This window comes from Pseudogymnoascus verrucosus (genome assembly GCF_001662655.1).
Source record: "Pseudogymnoascus verrucosus strain UAMH 10579 unplaced genomic scaffold scaffold_91, whole genome shotgun sequence".
Classification (NCBI taxonomy): Eukaryota; Fungi; Ascomycota; class Leotiomycetes; order Thelebolales; family Thelebolaceae; genus Pseudogymnoascus; species Pseudogymnoascus verrucosus.
In genome coordinates this window covers 4253-18223 of record NW_017263742.1, presented here as the reverse complement: position 1 = coordinate 18223, position 13971 = coordinate 4253, and the positions used below count along the sequence as shown (strand labels likewise).

General features: G+C 46.4%; 7 protein-coding genes across 7 annotated transcripts in view; 1 reads left to right on the top strand and 6 right to left on the bottom strand.

Annotated features, from left to right (window-relative positions):
• The window catches only part of VE01_10598 (uncharacterized protein), a gene marked incomplete at both ends in the record, with an annotated part of 2744 nt that extends 2304 nt beyond the window's left edge, over positions 1-440 (bottom strand). Inside the window, 3 exons of the mRNA XM_018279992.1 lie at positions 52-118; positions 189-242; positions 300-440. Coding sequence (XP_018125116.1) covers positions 52-118; positions 189-242; positions 300-440 — 262 coding nt within the window. The remainder of the gene's footprint in view (positions 1-51; positions 119-188; positions 243-299) is intronic.
• Positions 441-842: 402 nt separating this feature from the next.
• On the bottom strand, positions 843-2885 carry VE01_10597 (uncharacterized protein). The gene is made up of 3 exons (XM_059464166.1): positions 2652-2885; positions 1136-2605; positions 843-1083 (listed from the first exon to the last, which is right to left on the bottom strand). Exons 1-3 carry the CDS (start codon positions 2721-2723, stop codon positions 919-921), a joined length of 1707 nt encoding a protein of 568 aa, XP_059319223.1. The 5' UTR covers positions 2724-2885; the 3' UTR covers positions 843-918.
• Positions 2886-3084: 199 nt separating this feature from the next.
• Positions 3085-5656, top strand: VE01_10596 (uncharacterized protein). The gene is made up of 5 exons (XM_018279990.2): positions 3085-3577; positions 3635-3676; positions 3729-3778; positions 3841-4099; positions 4181-5656. Exons 1-5 carry the CDS (start codon positions 3354-3356, stop codon positions 5214-5216), a joined length of 1611 nt encoding a protein of 536 aa, XP_018125112.1. The 5' UTR covers positions 3085-3353; the 3' UTR covers positions 5217-5656.
• A 115-nt stretch (positions 5657-5771) lies between these two features.
• On the bottom strand, positions 5772-8855 carry LAC4_3 (Beta-galactosidase (Lactase); the record flags this gene model as incomplete). Its single annotated transcript, XM_018279989.1, has 2 exons — positions 5772-6264; positions 6328-8855. 2 exons carry the CDS (start codon positions 8853-8855, stop codon positions 5772-5774), a joined length of 3021 nt encoding a protein of 1006 aa, XP_018125115.1.
• Positions 8856-9327: 472 nt separating this feature from the next.
• Positions 9328-11348, bottom strand: VE01_10594 (uncharacterized protein). The gene is made up of 2 exons (XM_018279988.2): positions 11032-11348; positions 9328-10980 (listed from the first exon to the last, which is right to left on the bottom strand). Exons 1-2 carry the CDS (start codon positions 11231-11233, stop codon positions 9614-9616), a joined length of 1569 nt encoding a protein of 522 aa, XP_018125114.1. The 5' UTR covers positions 11234-11348; the 3' UTR covers positions 9328-9613.
• A 232-nt stretch (positions 11349-11580) lies between these two features.
• Positions 11581-13967, bottom strand: VE01_10593 (uncharacterized protein). Its single transcript, XM_018279987.2, has 3 exons — positions 13099-13967; positions 12955-13052; positions 11581-12902 (listed from the first exon to the last, which is right to left on the bottom strand). The coding sequence occupies exons 1-3, from the start codon at positions 13304-13306 to the stop codon at positions 11856-11858; spliced, it is 1353 nt and encodes a 450-aa protein (XP_018125110.1). The 5' UTR covers positions 13307-13967; the 3' UTR covers positions 11581-11855.
• ERG7 (Lanosterol synthase (Oxidosqualene--lanosterol cyclase)) overlaps positions 13928-13971 on the bottom strand; it is a gene marked incomplete at both ends in the record, with an annotated part of 2387 nt that continues 2343 nt past the window's right edge. Inside the window, one exon of the mRNA XM_018279986.1 lies at positions 13928-13964. Within this exon, the coding sequence (XP_018125109.1) occupies positions 13928-13964 (37 nt within the window). The remainder of the gene's footprint in view (positions 13965-13971) is intronic.

Sequence of the window (13971 nt, the reverse complement as noted above, 5' to 3'; positions counted from 1 at the left end):
CGACATGCACTTCTTTGCGTCTGCCCTCGTCGCCTAACAAGTTTCCAATACGATGCATCAAGTTGACATCAAAGGTTGCCCCAATTGCCGTTGCAGATGGCAATTGGTACCCCGGTGGCTGTATAGTAGGTAAGCATTAACTCAGATGATGCCCCGGATACATAGGCTTATCAGTATTTGGTACGTACGGGATTGAAGAAGCGGCCGCCGCCACCACGTAGGCCATGTGGGCCATCTGATGTCTAGACCTCAACAGTTAGAGTCCAAACAGCTATTAAACAATATTTAGAAAGGCTTACGTTAAGGCTGGGTATATTCAGCCTCTGCAACCCAGACGTACGACAAGCACCGGCTCCAGAGAGCAGGCCAACCTTTTCTGGTAGTGAAAGCTGATTAACAATGCCGTCAAACTTGTCATCAGTAAGACTTGGGGACAACATTCTGCAACGTATGTGTGACGGCAGCTTATGTAGAAGCGGCGAGAATTTTGCTAACAAATGGGACTGGTTTGATTTGATAAAGTGTTGTTTATATACCCCTACCGCGGTTATCATTCTGTGGTAAACATCTAGAAACTAGTGAGGTCGAATCTTATTACTAGCGCGGTTGTAGGAACTCAAGATACAGATTGCTTAATTTGCAGCCTTGTACTCGATAACTGTGCTATGTTGTATTTCTCCGCGGACAAAGCCCATTATGCATACTTCCGAGGAGCTATAGAAATAAGGCGGGGCAAGTGAATACAAGGTTGGGAGGGAACCACAGTGGTATGGGCCCTCCAAATAAAGTGATAATGCACAGTAGATTATTTTAAGACAGAATAACAATGAGTCGCTTTGACACTTAAGTTTCCCGATATTGTAAACTTTCATTTGAAACACACCTATATCATATCCCGTGTATTTCGCTGTATTTGTTTCACGGCTGCCAGCTGCTCATTTCATCTGAAGCCTTTGAGTCCAGCCTACCTAATATATCTAGAAGTTTAACAAAATAATTCTTTGCACGTTCTTGTATAGTCTCATTCTCAGGATTGAAAGTCATCTCAAGCAAAACGCTGCCAACTACACGAATCCTTTGCACCTAGAACTAAAATCAGCAGCTGGCCCGTCCTAGATCCACAGTGGCTACTAACTGTTGGCTCTCCCTTGACTTGGAGATAAACAAATGGAATATCCTCTAGTGTCTGAATGAAATCATAAATTATGCCGATCTTCGCCATTGCTATAGTAAGAGCCAGGCCATTCAAACCTATAATATCCCAGGCCTTGCTATTAATGCATTGTTGCAGAATGACAAGCCTTAAACATTGGTAAGTTACCATGATCGTGCATCGCTGAACCCAGAACATAGTTCTTTGACATTGGGTGGCCCTTCCGTCTTCACTACAAACAATAAGACTAGAGGTCTGTAGCCACTGTGGAAGTTCATCAAGAATGCCGGAAAATACCACGTAATCTTGTATTAGTCGGGTCTTCATCTCAGCATCCTCGTCTACTCCTCCATATGCCTTTATATCAGAGAGAAGGCTGGCAGCCGTAGACCAGAGGCGAGGAATAAAATGGAATCCTAGTAGAATCTTTCCTTCTAATGTCTCTTCAAACCAAGGACTGGATGTGCTCATCAGTGGCACCATAGTTTCTCCGCTTAAGCGCAAGGTCAGTTCTTCGCCAAACAACATCTCATGAAGCACAAACGGACGGCTGCCTAGACAGGCTGACGCTTTGTCTGCTGCGAATAATTGCCAGAAAGCATTTCGAAGTAGTTGGGCCTGAAGTGCATTATGGCTGCTCAAGGCATCTTCACGATAAAGACGCATAGTTTGAAGTAGCAAAGTAGCTTGCCCGAGGATATGGTATGCCAATGCGCTTTTCCCAGTGATTTGTTGCAAAGCTGTAGAGTGCAATGATCTCGAAATAATTGAAGTGGCACATGGGTGTTCGATATCAAAGTCCTCGAAGACCTTTAGCATATTTCGGGAAGCCTTGAGACATGGCTCTGCGAGAGCCTCCTGATACGGGAGTAAGGACTTGGGCAAAACAGACGCCACCGACGCGCATACGGCGGTGAGCAGAGTGAATGCCCTCATGTCTACTACTTTGTCCCCCCAACTACCTGTGCCAAACAGTTGTGCGCTAGAATCTTCCGCAAAGAACTTGTTGGCGCTTGCCTGAAGAGTGGGTTCATGCACACATGGGGCCGTTGGAAACGTGTATTTCATGTAGAGTTCTATACAGAGGTTGATGACATTAAGAGCAGGAATAGATGGAATTGAGCAGTTCATCGACTGCACCAAACTATCACGGATTGCTCCAGCGGATTCCGTTGTTGGCACGATTTCTGTACCGCTAAAAGATGGGGTGAGGTCTTCGTGTCCTTGCTGCCCTTGGCTATCTGCCCAAATGGATGGAGTAGGCGGGAACATCGGGCCCTCATTGGAAGGCAAACGGTCCTCCAGGGCAGGAGTATATGCATTAGGCGTGGCTTGACGTGCTTTCTCTATAGCCCTCAGTGCCCTGGTCACCTTGGGGCCCCGCTTTCTCCGCGCAGAGGTGTATTGGCAAGGAAGACCAGAAAGTCGGCAATTGGAGCAATCCTCTGATGCCTACGTTTACATTAGTAGCCATTAGAACAGCTACTGGAGCACCTACATCACATTTGACCTTACGCATACGACACGAATCACAAGCACGAGTAACCGTCGACCCTCTTCTAGAGGCCATTGAGGAGAATGTCCGCGGAGAGGGAAGGAATAGAGGTTGGTGCGAAGTCGGACAAATAAGTAGAGACTGTCGGTCCACTTAAGGAAGGGATCCTTTAATAAATGAAATAAGCGGCAGAACGGGATAATCTAGCTCATCAAGGTGACTCTAAATGAACCAAGGAGTCGGCGAGTGCGTAAGCCTCTTAGCGTTGAGCAAATTTGGTTGGACCAGAGTTGCCGCGGAGTAATGCAGCCGAGGAGGGGGTAGCAAAAGTTGTCCCGTCCAGCCTTTGCTTTTAGTTTGGTTTGCCCTGTCGGGCTAACCCACTCGAATCGCCGAACAGTGAGAAAATAAGCATACAAAACACTACTATACTATACGAATTACAGCTGCCCCAGAGTTCATGCGACCCCGCAACCCCGGATTGTTTTGGCTCTAGACTATTTTGTCCCCATATTTGTTGTACCTAGAACCGCCCAAGTCTGCAGACATCAGGTGCTTTCGTAGACATCTTCATCGGATATATATAAGATGTCAACTGACCCTACGTGAATACTTTCTGTCTCCTCACCACGGCAACTCCTTTCTCCTTACGCTATTCGTGCCAGACATTTCCTTTTACGGAACCATACAGGATATAAATTTCTCATGGCGGCCAACGAGAAGCTTGACGAGCGCATTGCTCATGACGAACATTTGGGCAACATCGGAGACGACGCCGTCGTAAATGCCATGGAGGCAACTAGCATTGCCAATGGTGCTATTCAAGCCACGTACCCTATATTTTCTCTAAGCATGATGCGTCTGTATGGTTGCTTGTTGATCGGTTACCTTTGTGCAACTATGAACGGCTTTGACGGTTCTGTTATGGGGTTTGTAGCCACGCTCTAATTTCAACTAATACTCTCATTGCTAATATAAATTCCTAGGGGGATCAACGCTATGGTTTCATACCAAAAGTTTTTCAACATGTATTTCTTCCTTACCACTGTATGCCTTGTCACATTATTAATACCATTACAGGGTGAGCGCGTCCTCGAGCACTGGCCTCATTTTTGCCATCTACAACGTCGGTACGTTCAAAGTAGTCTGTGAATGAATCATGAAATACGTGACCGCTAACGCTTTCAAACAGGGTCCGCATGTGCTGTACCATTTGTAGGGCCTGTGAACGATTACTGGGGCAGGCGTGCTGGTATGTTTACCGGGTCACTTATTGTCGTCATGGGAACAGCTATTACTGCGTCTGCAAAAAACCATGATATGTTCATGGGAGGGCGATTTGTTCTTGGGTTCGGGGTTTGCTTTGCAAATGTCAGCGGACCCATCTATGTTGGGGAATTGGCTCACCCTGCATTTCGTGGGCCTCTGTCGGGAGTTTATAATTGCTTCTGGTAAGCAGGCTTAATTCTCTGTATTAATTATCAACAGTTTGCACATTCTCATAGGATATGAAGCTAATATTACATTGATAGGTACATTGGTTCAATATTGGCTGCATGGGTTGTCTACGCTGCCCGGGACAAGCCCAACGGGTGGCGTATTCCTCTATATTGTCAACTCATCGCTAGCGGCCTGATCGCCCTATTCGTTTGGTTATTACCTGAATCTCCACGATGGCTTATAAGCCACGGACGCAACGAATCCGCACGCGCTGTCTTGGCCCGTTATCATGGTGAAGGTGATCCTGAACACCCCATTGTTAAGCTTCAAATGGCAGAAATGGAATATCAAATCTCGACTACAGGATCCGACAAGAGTTGGTGGGACTATAGGGAGCTATGGGATACTCGGTCTCATCGTCGCCGCTTGGTACCTGTTTTGACAATGGCCGTATTCGGTCAGTGGTCCGGAAACTCAGTCACCAGTTACTATCTGCCAGTGATGCTTGAAAATGCTGGAATCATATCCCAGCAGAGAAAGCTTCTACTTAACGGTATTAACGCACCTCTCTGCTTCATTGCTTCATTGGCAGGAGCTATGTTGCTAGACAAGGCTGGAAGAAGGCCGCTGCTTATGTCTTCACTTATGGCCTGCATTTGTTGCTTTGTCATCCTCACTCCGGTTTCGAAGCTGGCCAAGGAGAACCCGGATAACTCAGCTGCGGCAAATACTAGCATTGCATTCATCTACCTGTTTGGGATCGTATTCTCCTTCGCTTGGACCCCGCTTTCTCCAATGTACGTCGTGGAATGTTTAGACACACCTACGCGTGCAAAGGGCAAGTCATTGGCCCAGTTCTTCACAGCCTGCTCCTCTGCTATTATCCAATACTCGTCTGGTCCTGCGTTCCAGCATATGATGTACTACTTCTATATCTGCTTCATTTGCTGGGATGTCCTCGAGCTCATAGTCATCTATTTCTTCTGGCCAGAGACTAAAGGACGAACACTCGAAGAACTAGATGAAGTGTTTCAGGCGGATAATCCAGTCAAGATGAGTCTCCAGGCTAAGAACGTCCAGACCGTGCTCAACACGCTCCATGTCGAGGCAAAATCTGTTTCTGTCTAAGGGGCCTGAGGAGAGGAAGAGTCTCAAGTCATTTCAGTCACAATGTGCCGAACAACTTAGTTATGCTACAAAAACTTCCCTCAACTGCAGTTCAATATACTCGTAGTATAAACCTGAACATTATTATTTGGATTGTTGTCTAATGTTTTGAGAATTTTTTTATAACTACTACCAACCACGAGAACGCAACAAGTAGCATACAAGCTTGGGTGCAGTGCAGATCCTCAACGAAATCAATCGACAGCCATCATGACAGACGTTACTATTCTAGAAGCGACGAACTTAGGAAGATCTATAGCCAGTCTTAACAACAAAATCAAAGTACGACGGTATTTGCTAGTATTCCCAACCTATCTTTAAAACAAGAGAAATCTATGAGTATTTTTCCCTGCCCAACTGCTTCTACGATCGGCAAGTCGTAATAATGTGATTAATGGGACGGTTCAGTGTGCGCTATAACATTCATTAGGCGTATCACACTTGCATGTACATTGGAAGCGATGTTGAGGGGAAGTTTATGACGTGAACAAAGCTCGATAATAGTTTCTTGTATCTTCATTCTAGTTCAATCTCAAACTCAAAATTTCCTGGTTTCAATGCGTACTCTTTCCTTGTCTTCGGCCCACAGCTTCCAGAGCCAAGCCCATGATGATCTGAATCGAGCCTTAGTACGACATATTCTTTCTTCTTCTCCCTTAGATCGTGTGGATGTTTAGATTCGTACAGATCTTTCCACGTATAGTAGGTAGCCGTAAAGCTGAAGCCGTCTTGTTTCCCAAACTTCGCTTTTATACTAGCCTCGCCGGAGTCAAGCTTTACCCATCGCACATCGGTGCGGTTCGACCCCTCCTGCGGGAATTCATAGTTTGTGAAGAGGTTTTCCACAGTAGAAGTCCAATTCCCAAAAAGCTGTGAAAGCTTCTTGTCCTTGTAACTCTCTCCTGGGCCACGGCCAAACCATTCGACTTTATTAAAGGATTGTGGTAGACCCATTGTGAATCCAATGCGAGGTAGCGTGAGCGGAAGGGTCTCTCCTCCTGGGTTGCCGCTACAATGGATATTTAGTGAACCGTCGCTCTGGAAAGTATATTTCGTTGTGATATTAATGTACCAAGACAAAGCCAGCGGCGCAAGCCTGGTTTCGACAATGACCCCAATCGAAGAATCCGAAGCATTTATAGACCATTCCACCGATTTTGTGTATCCTTTGCTTAGATGTATGAACTTCTCCTTCCAGTCTACAGCATCATGCCGGCGATCATTGTCTGTCTCAGCGCGGTTGACATCAAATTCGGGACCAAGGCTTGAGTGGAAAAGCTCGGTTGTATACTTTTTCCAGGAGATAACCTTGCCTGATATGGTTGAGAAAATCCATGTTGACTCTGCTGCAGCAATGATCAAAGTAGTGGGTGTTTTGTGGAGAGTTGGTGGCGGCATATTATCTGCTGCGTCTCTAGACGCTTCTTTGACAGGGGCACACAGTTGAAGTTGCGAAGACGATACATTATGGACCCTGTCTGCCCATATGGTTGCGTCTTTCAACGTAAAATTAAGTTCAAGGTAAATCTCTCCTTCGATTCCAAAGGTGTCCAACGGTGGCAGTGCCAACTCTGCCGTCGTATGAGGATGAATATCTGTTGGGATGAGAATCTCTCCAAGAAACCTTTTGTGCCCATCCGCAACTAGGAACCCGTGGCATTTAAGGTGATCCAAGGTGACAAGATCGTATCGATTCACAATCGTGACTTCTCCACCTGCAATACCCTTAAGCTGCACTGGCTCTATCGCTTTCTTGTACTCGACCAGTCCTGGTGTCGGTGTATGATCAGAAAAGCACATCCCATCTAAAACAAAAGTAGAGTCATTTGGTTCGTCATTGAAGTCTCCTCCATAGGCGTAGAATGGGCCACTGTTTGGGGTGTTGGCCGTCAGTCCCTGGTTCGCCCATTCCCACGCGCAGCCACCCTGCAAGCGAGGATATTCATAGAAGGTGTCGATGTATTCCTTTATATTTCCCGGCCCGTTTCCCATTGAATGGATGTACTCGCATAGTATTAATGGCTTTGTGAAGTTGGGCTCTTTGCCGAAACTAATCAGTTCCTCAATACTCAGGTACATCTTCGACAGCAGGTCAACGGTTTCTCCCTGTCTATCTCCTTCATAATGGATAGGCCGGGTAGTATCAAGAGCTCTAATGGCATCGTACATAGATTTAATATTGCACCCATAGAATGCTTCGTTCCCAAGAGACCACATCACCACCGAGGGATGATTTTTGTCTCTCATGCACAGTTGTACTGCGCGGTCAACATGTTGACCTTTCCAGGCAGGGTTGTCAGTAGTGAACCGTCCTGGGCGAGTGTAGATTAGATTTATCTTTTCTGCATACGGCAGTTTCTTTTCGTCGTCGGACAACATTAGCTTATCAATAGCACTGAAGCCATGACATTCAAGGTCTGCCTCATCAATAACCCAAAAGCCCAACTCGTCCGCGAGACTGAAAAATCTTGGGTCTGGGGGTTGATGAGCCGTCCGGATAGCATTGATATTGTATTTCTTCATTAGAAGCAAGTCATGTTTCATGAAGTCGTAAGGAACCGCTCTACCATGCATAGGATGATGCTCATGCCTGTTGACACCACGCAAGACAATTCTCTTGCCATTAACCTTAAAGATTCCGTCTTTGATCTCCACCGTACGAAAGCCAACATTCTGGGCGATGAAACGACCGCCAAAAGAGAGAATAAGCTTGTAAAGATAAGGGTCTTCTGCACTCCATTTTTTGGGCTCGGTCATCGCGATGTTGAAAACGGTTGGATGGTCACTGCCTTGCATTGACTCCGTAGCGATGGTAACTCCTCTCGAGTCGAGAAGCTTGAGGTCGATTAAGCCCCGACCCTCCGTGGTGACCTTTACTTTGAGATACGCATTTTTGAAATCGTCATCGAGTAGTGTTTGAACTTGAAAATCTTTTATATGATCTTTTGGGAACGCAAGAAGTAGTACGTCGCGGAAGATGCCACTCATTCGCCACTGGTCTTGGTCTTCCAGATACGTGCCATCACAGAATTGATAAACCCGTACAGCTAGTACATTCTCCTCCTCCATCTTGACTGTAGACATGATATCGAACTCTGCGGGGTTTCGGGAACCTTGCGAGTAACCAACCATAACACCGTTTACATAGACGTGAAATGCAGAATCTACACCTTCAAATCGAAGCCGTAGCTGTTCATCTGTAAAGGTTGTTGGTACACTGAATTTCGTAACATAACTGCCAGTCTCATTGGCATCGAATGGCACGTTTGGCGGATCCACAGGGATGATGTAGTTGATATTGCTGTAATGAGGTTTACCCCACCCTTGAAGCTGCCAATGACCTGGAACTCGAATATCTTTCCAATTTGTTGTGTCATTTGTTGGGTTCTCGAACTGACCGGGTGCCTCAAAGGGGTTGGCGCTATGATGAAACTTCCACACGCCGCTCAAGTTGATCGACTGCGACAGATCTCGACTGCCGTTGAGAGCACTGGACTCAGTTTCGTACAGGAAAAAGTAAGATCGTGGGGGAAGCAAACCACGATGTATAACATCTATATTAGACCAGTCAGGCCTCGAAGACGGAAATCTATTCGCCATGGTACAGGAGAGAACAGGGAAGACACGATCTGGGAATGCTCAAAATGACCCTTCGTAAAATCTTGCAAGTAATGACCACCAATTTTGTAAGTTGAAGAACATTTAAGTAGCTGTGGTAGAAGTCAAGGCCGAGTTTGATTCGAATTACTCATTCACGTGCTAGAAGATGCCGACTAGACTCTTCGATGTCGTTTACATCCCCATAGCGATCAATTCATTTTTAGCGTTACCTAAAGGGTGATGGGATGTTGATATCAATGGAAATTTCCCCGCGGAGGGTCGTATTAGACCGCTCGAACGACTTCAATTTTTCCGAGATCAAAAGCAGGATTAAGTTATGTAATAGGGGAGTTAAATATAGGTTCTTGATTTATTTTCGTCCCAAGATGAGAATGTATGCTCCTACCCCGGAGAATTAAGCTCGGAACTTACGGGTCCCATAGCTGGCAATCCCAATCAAATGCCCACCCACCCCATAATTACTCCGCGGCGTCTTTTCGCTGAGCGGCTTACTAGCCGCAAGAGGACGTCGACCCTACACCCCAACGGGCATAGTTGGCCTTGACGGCGATCACCAAGCGGAAAGTCCACGCCTTCACCTCCAGCTCCAGCAAGCCTGTTGAGGAAAGGAGACGAGATAAACACTCATCGGAGGGTTTCTTTTGAAGAGACACTCCATAATATAATTCGGCCTCAAGAACTAAACTATACAATTTCGACTCTCCTTTTCAAAAGTCTACTCTAAACCCATTCGTCTTTTATTCCAAAGAAAAGACTGAAACCTCTGCAATCATAGTCCGCGCAGGTATCGTAATAGGAATGGGAATATTCCCTGGGTCCGGCTGATCATTTGGCATATTGGCCCAAGCCCCACTGCGCGTCTCGTCCCCATTTAACCTCCGCTCTGTGCGCAACATGCCTGTTACTTTGTCGACCACGCTTTTCTCATCAAATCGTAGTATGCCTGTAAGTGTAGATCTCGGCGAGGTTGCCTTAAACTCTACCTTGAATCCCCATCCGACAAGCAGAAACCGCTCACTCTCCAACTGGATGACAATGCCAGCACCAGGGCCTGGCGTACCAAATACAAATGCTCGACTTATTTTCAGGTCATACTTTCCCATACGTATCGCTCTTGGAGGGTTCAAATCGCTCCCATCTTCTTGTAATTCGTCGAAAAAGAAGCCAACCATTGAGTTAGGGTTCCGTTGTGCTTTGAGGACAAAATGCGATATCGAATCCAGCAGCTTATAGTGTTTGGTGAAAGGTGAGTTGACCGCTTTCAAGGTATCAATGCCAAAGGGGCTCGCCGCTAGTGCTTGATAAGTCCCAAATGCTTCCCAGATTCTTCGCGCTCCGTACTCGTCTCTCCGCTGTTCTGGGATAAGTAGCGGCTGACCACGATGCCTATACTTTGCCAATGTAGCCGAGTAATCGTTAAGGTAGATATCTGGTGCAATACAATTGAGAGATGGTGCAAATTTTTGCCATATGTCAAGGACCTCCGGTACTCCTCCTCCTGAAGGATACACTCCAGGTGTACCTCCACCTCCTGCTACAGCATCAGCATTTGGGTTTTTTTGCCATACGTTCGTAAAAAATGGGATGTCGTATATCTTCTTCCCCTCGGAAGCTATTTTTTCCAGATAAAGGGCATAGTGATACGCCATAAAAAGCTCATCTGTGGCCTCCGAATCGCCAAAGAGGGCCTTCCAGTCTGGAATGTCTGGACTCGATGCATACTTCTGAATCACCTTTAGGATACCAGGAAAATTGTTTTGGAAGTCTGGGAGCAAGGCCTCCCAATCCTCTGCAATGAATTTGACAATTTCACCTGGCACGGGCGCGTTAAAGATGTCATTTGCCACCTGGCTACGATCTCGGGAATCGCCTAGAAGTCCAACCTCGTTTTGTACTTGTACCATGATCACAGTGCGGTATCGATCTTCTCTCTTCAGGTATTCCATCAGCTTGGCAAATGCTTTCAGGTCGGCCTCAAGGCACTCTGAGTGAAATATCGATAGCACGCCAGAGTTTGTCAGTTTTCCGGTATCTCCCTGTAGAAGCATTCTAGGAAACCGAATTGCGTCTTTTTTAACCCAGCTTGGTGCGTATGTAGACATTCCTGTTCTACTGTTAGAAGTAAACAATCTCAAGTGACAAAATAGGAGTGTACCGTTTTTAAAGGACCCGAACCAGAGAAGAATCAAACGGAGGCCGTACGCTTTGGCGCTTGCAATAACTGCTTCAATCTCATTGAAATCAAACTTTCCTTCCTCAGGCTCGATATCCTCCCATGTAACCGGACCGAAAACCGTATTAATTCCCATATCTACCAAATTCTTCCAGATACCATCCATGTATCTCGCAGAACTCATGGACGAATTTTGCAGCTCAGCGCCGAGGATCAAGAAGGGTTTGCCGTCTACCCAAAGCTGCCATGATGAGTCAAGCTTCTCCAAATAAGGGATTTGGGATGTTGTAGCTTCCANNGCAAATTTTGGGAAGTTCCATCTTATGAACGCGGGAAATCGTCCAGTTTGTTCTACCTTGCCAGCGCACTATCCTTTGAAGCCAGGGTGGTGCAACTGTGGTTGGCCCTAAGTGCTCCGAGGCAATAACTCGGAGTACTTGGGTCTAACCCACCGGAGTTTTATACAAATGTAGTGCGGTTGCTATTCTGTACCGCGGCTGTGTGGAGCCCTATGACCGTCACACGACTGTGGTTACAGTAGTACGCAGTCGAGCAACTACCTTTTCCTACGAAAGGTTGTAAAGCAGTGACGGCAGTAGATTAGTATAAAACTCTGGTAAGGTATGCTCATGCCAAGCGCTAATTGGGAGATCGGGGAGTTAGGTTGCAATATGTTGAAGGTCCGTTCCACTCGCACAATATGTCAAATCGATCCGTTAGGACATACAACAATAATTATTCCACTTTGTCATTCCGCCCAGCTAGTTCCGTATTGTACATCACGACAAAACACAGAATTCCCGGTCTCATAGCCATCCAATTCTCTTCGCAGCATAGCCCCAGCCGCTTAAAAAAGCAGTAGCACCTGTGAAGGCGATGAGTGCACCATAGCCGCTACCGTATGCCAACGCCGCGTTCCAATTACCTGAGTGCAAGAGAGCTTCCGAGAATGGACCACTGCATAAATTACCCACTCCCCTTCCAGCGGATAAGCATGCCCATACCATGCCAGAGTCCGCACCTCTGTGCTTCTCTATCGTGTCACGAACGACAGCACTCCAGGCACTCGATTGGCATCCAGCAAATACTCCATAAACGAGACAGAAGGTATAAAGTGTTCCCAGCGATGAAGAAAACCCCCAAAGTAGGATGACACCAGCGGCCGAGCCGATAGCGGAGACCAGTAGACAGTTAACAACATGATATTTATCAACTGCCATGCCCATACACAGGCACCCAAAGAACGCGGCGCCATTTATAAGGACAACCGTGGCTGTGCTTTCGATGCTGCTAGCACCAATTGAACGCGCAAAACTTGGGAGATAAATACCGGGAATAAAGTAACCAAGACTCTGGATGATGTTTGCCGACTGCAGGATCAGAAAATTTGAGCAAGTCCAGAATGACATGTCGAAGCTTCTCGATTGAGTTGTCTGTGAAAGAGGAAGTCGTGGTTTGAAGAAAAACAAGACCGGAAGGTTCAAGGCGACAAAGCTAAGGGCGCAGACGCGTAGAGTTGTTCGAAAGCCGTAAGAATTAAGTAGCCATTCTAGAACAACCGGAAGGATGGCACCGCTCAAACCCAGGCCTGCCATGGTTGTGCCATAAGCAAACCCTCGACGCCGCACCCACCACTCTTCGATGTAGAACAAAACAGGAGCCCAAGCCAGACCTCCGCCGAGGGCATAAATGATGCCTTGCGTGACGATAAGATGGCCCACGTTAGTTGCGAATGACCCAAGGCCTAATGCGAGACAAACGATGGCGAGGCCGACTGGCGTCGCCCACCTGCGGAAATTTGGAAAGTATTTCAGGACGGCGAACCAGATGCTAATATCCATATACATGATACCCTAGCTTCTCTATTAGCCTCAGGTGTCTTTCTAGTCTATTATGCAGACGTACCATAGCACAGGCCCCAACGACAGGTATGTTACTTGATCCAGCAAACTCGTCGCTAGTACTATAATATTCTTGAAAAACACCATAGCAGGATGGAAAACCTAAGTGAATTAGTCTTAAACACTTCTAAAAGGTAAGGGAATGAACCCCATATCAACGCCTCTAGCATGAAGCAGGCGAACAGACATAACCAGGCATCTTTGCCTCCATCAGTAGGAGACAGGGAAAACCCCTCATTGCTATTTGAAGGGTAGTCTAGGTCGTTTTCTAATGGTTCAACACCTGTCGCCGTTGCTGAAGACAGGCTCAGCGGGTAAGATGGCGTATCAACCTGGGCATCATGGCTTGAAGCCATTGTATCTGCGCGAAACAAAAAGAAGATTGTGTTGGGTAGTACAGTATTAAAGTGCAGTCTCGCCAATAATGCTTCTTATAATGTGACTTGATATTTATAACTGGCGGCATTAGCTTGTCAAGTGGAAGGCGTGCCGGGATAAGCAACGAGCGCCATGTGCGGGCCGCATTTGCTTGTCAGTTAAAAGGCGTGTCTGATATGTACGACCGAGGCTAACCGAGATCGCATCCGTCAGAAAGCGAAGGAGTGGTGTTTTCAAAGAACGTTGACCATATCTCTGAGAATGTTCACATACGACCATATGCTTAAGATAATTGAGAATCTCTTCTGGAGGTTATCACTGAATGAGACGGCTTGGTGGATTATGTTGGTGAAGCCGTGATTTCCTGAGAACGATAAAATAATTAGATAAAGGACCATTGAATTTCAAGGTAATTAAAGATTGATGCATCAACTTCAGGCTTTCCCGAGCTACCAAGCAAAGGAAGTTAAAGCCAAGCAACCAAAATGGAAGAGTAAGTAAGAGAAGAAAAATCCGTTTTATTATCCGCGTAGGAACGCAAGCTCATCGACTCATTATCACTACCGACATTTTGTTAAGGGGCATAATAAGTAACCCCATCAGATCGTACCAATGAGAGCATCCTCCATTACGTCCCTCCCCT